General features: G+C 45.0%; 1 protein-coding gene across 1 annotated transcript in view; it reads right to left on the reverse strand.

Moving 5' to 3' along the window:
- Window positions 1–530: 530 nt before the first annotated feature.
- Window positions 531–3469, reverse strand: part of LOC106522807 (protein phosphatase 1, regulatory subunit 15B-like) — a 3608-nt gene continuing 669 nt past the window's right edge. The window contains exons 2-3 of the mRNA XM_014015984.1: window positions 2001–3319; window positions 531–1467 (exon numbers count right to left, since the gene is read on the reverse strand). Coding sequence (XP_013871438.1) covers window positions 1249–1467; window positions 2001–3319 — 1538 coding nt within the window. The 3' untranslated portion in view covers window positions 531–1248. The remainder of the gene's footprint in view (window positions 1468–2000; window positions 3320–3469) is intronic.

The raw sequence follows: 3469 nt of genomic DNA on the forward strand, positions 1-3469 counted from the left end.
ACCCCGTTAACAATAGGTGTTAATTAGGTGTCAACAATAGCCATGTGAGTATCAGTCACATGGAGGCAGGGCTTAAAAGCCTGAATTTTGCCTGAAACTCAGACTGAAGAAGTCTCTTGGAGGAGAGACGAAACGTTTATTAGAGAAGAACCCGTCCAGAAGACCTATACAATTTTTTTTCTTTTTGGTCGTTTTCAGGGTTTCCCACAGGAGTTGAATTTCAACATTTTAATACATAACACACCTTTACAAACATTTTGGTGAAAAAATTGCTTTGGTAACAATTTAGTTTGCAGATTTTCACTTTCCCCTACTAACAGATTTGTCTCAAATCTAAATCAGCATTTGATGTTTAATTTATATAACTGTAGCTGTGACGGAAAAATGACTGAACTTTGACACATTGCTCTGCTTCACCAGGCATCATTCATCAGCCAATCAGAAGCAACTAAAAATGGGACGTTTAGGTTGTTTGAGGATTATATTTATACATTTAATTTCCTTCCAGGATGAGAAAATTGAACACAATATTAACAGTGTAATAAATTTTATTAAATGAACAAAGTACCAACAATGATTGCCACTAACAAACTTCTGAACACACAATGTTATCATGACAAGCTGAGGGAGTCACATTGATCAAAATGTTTAATTTAAACAGCCAGAATCATCAGCGTGCTTGTTTTTCCACATTTGGTACTGAAAGCGTACAAATGTGTCATAATATAAAAAACACAGGATGAAAAAAGTACATAAAGGAATAAAATAATTTAATTTTACAAGAATTGCACCTGTACTAAATGAGTTTTCATCATGGTTAATCAGGTTTTTTTTTCCTAAAACACTTCAAGCTCTGCTTTTTTTTAAATTAGTATTTTCTATTTAAACTTCTAGACTCTAAATTGATTTCTTCAAAACATGGAAAAAGAACACGTAAAAACTCTTTAAATTATCAGTAAAAAAATAAACAACAGGCTCCATAGGGCAATAATAAGTTACATTACTAGGTCAGTGTATAATAAGGCATACAAAAACAACATTCCACACATGAATGCTGAGGTTAATATGTGTGTCAGTCAGTGCAACACTTACACAATGTAGAAAACCTTCTGAGGTACAAAGTTGCTCAACTCTACACCAAAACATTTACAAATGGCCTAACATGTCAAACTTCTAATTGGCCTAAATCAAAATCACTGTTGCATTGCAACCAATCACAAGTTCTCATTCACAGAGGAAATGAAACGTTCAGTGTTCAGGACCCTTGCTCTCTTCCAGGTGGGCCCACATCTTCTGTCTGTGGGCCGGGGTCAAGCAGCGGCCCACCGCCTGCTCCGTCTCCTCGATCCGCCTCCGGAAGCGGTCGCGGTCTCGCGCCATTTCCTCCCAGTGTCCTTTGCGGGTGGCCTGACGGGCGAACGGCCAGGTACGCATGACGTGGACCTGGACTACAGGAGAAAACTGCACCTGGAACGTAAACACAGAAGAAAACACTTTTAAGCTTGAAACAACGTGAGATAGAGACGAAAACAAAAAAACATTTTCTACTTGCGGCTAGTTTTGCTTTAAAACACTTCAAACTAAAATGACTTTAGACAAACAGCAGGTGTCTGACTACAGCTGAATCTGATGTAACCTTCACATAAAGCAACACTGCTGACGCCTCGTGTAAGCCATGTGTTTGGTAAACTCTCTGCTGACTCGCTGGAGTCACATGATCACCTTAGTCATGACGACCAGCTAGCGTTGCTAGCTCAAAACAAACAACCGAGTGAGGCGTGGACTGTAATTTCTGACTTCCTGTAACAGACTCGTCAGCAGAGGGCATCTCCCTCCTGTTAAAAGTTCCAACATAAAACACTCTGCTGTTTCTGACAAAACTGAAAAGTCTCATCTAAGCTGTTCTTGGCTCTGAAAACACTGATAACTTCATTGTCAGAGCTGCAGTGGATTTATTATGGCGTTAATTTCTAACAGATTAGTAGAGATGAGGTAATGACCTTTTTCTGTACGGTGGTGACTCTGGTTTCCTGTTTCTCCTCAGGTGGCTTCTGTTCAGGTTTTTTCCAGGGAACAAGTACTTTGTCAGGATGACGGTGCTGCTTTAACTTCCTTCCTGGAAGAGCCGGTCTGGGCTTCCTGAAAGCTTTTGTTTCTTTCCGGTTCTGTGACGGTGGATTTTCTGTGTGCTGGACATCAAAGACGGTTGGGTCGCGGTGGAGTGTAGTGGGGGAGCTCTGGAGGCAGGCCTTGAAATTCAGTGGGTGGTACGGGTCGTCTTTAGGGCTGAGACATTTCCACAGCATCTCCTCCTCGTCGTCGTCCTCCGACGGGGCGAAGCTGCTGTCCTTCTCCTCGGTGTCAGGTTTGGGGGGAGGTGCAGGGAGCGAGGCTTGTTGTTTGGAGGTGCTTTGAGGAGTCTGAGTGTTTGCGGTGCTGGCGGTGAAGCACAGGGGGTTGTAGGGGTCTTCAGGGCTGCTGAAGAAGTCCCAGAGCCTGTCGTTCTCCTCTTTGTCGACGTCGGGGCTTGAGCCGTCTGAACCGGCCCAGCTGCTCCAGCTGCTCTCGCTGTCGGAGCGACACACCCACATGTTCAGCCTCGGAGGCCCCAGCATCTTCTCACAGGCTTTGGTCACAGACATGAGGTCGGAGTCGCTGCTGTCTTTCACTTCACTTTTGCTTTTCCCCATGTTGTTGGTTGAAATGCAGGCAGAGAAGAAGAAAGGGTTGTATGGGTCACTGGATTTAGAAAGAGACTCCCAAAGTGCCTTGCTTTCTTCACTTTCAAACTCCACTACGTTCTGCTCTTCCTCGCTGCTCCAGTGAGAGCTTCTCTCCTCCTCCGACCTCTCCGGTTTGGAAACTTTCTGACCGGTTGAATTGGATTTGAAGATGGTCTCGCTGCTCTTCTGGCAGGCGTCGTTCGAACTCGAGCTATCGCTGCTCGACACGAAGAAGTTCCAGTCGCCCGGGAAGCCCACCTTCCAGGTCGACTGGTTCAGCAGGATGCCGTCGTCTTTGCCAGCGGTTCTGGACACGAAGTCGTCCACGAGCCCGCAGCAGAGATCGTCGGCGCGCAGGCTGGACAGCAGGGCCTCGGCCGTGGACTTCCCGGAGAAGGGGTCGCCGACGTCCGCGCAGAAGTTGGAGAGGGGATTCGAACCGCCCACCACGACCCCGTTTTCTCCGTCGAACAGGGAGGAGAACAGGAAGGATTCGGACGGGTTTGAAGCTGTGCTCATGTGCTGGATGTGCTCCCCGGTCTCGTCTGTGATCCTCACGTGAACCTCAAACCTGAACATCTGAAAAACTGGAGCAGGAAAAGTTGGTTAAACTCAATTACTTTAAGCTACACTTTTTCAGTTGTATAAGGCAAACAGTTTTTTCCCATCCTATAACACCAGTACTCTAACAAGTAGTAGAACCTCATAAAAAATTGTTTAAAGCAATTAGGAGTAATATATATATA

This window comes from Austrofundulus limnaeus, unplaced genomic scaffold, assembly GCF_001266775.1.
Source record: "Austrofundulus limnaeus strain Quisiro unplaced genomic scaffold, Austrofundulus_limnaeus-1.0 Scaffold137, whole genome shotgun sequence".
NCBI classification, from domain to species: Eukaryota; Metazoa; Chordata; class Actinopteri; order Cyprinodontiformes; family Rivulidae; genus Austrofundulus; species Austrofundulus limnaeus.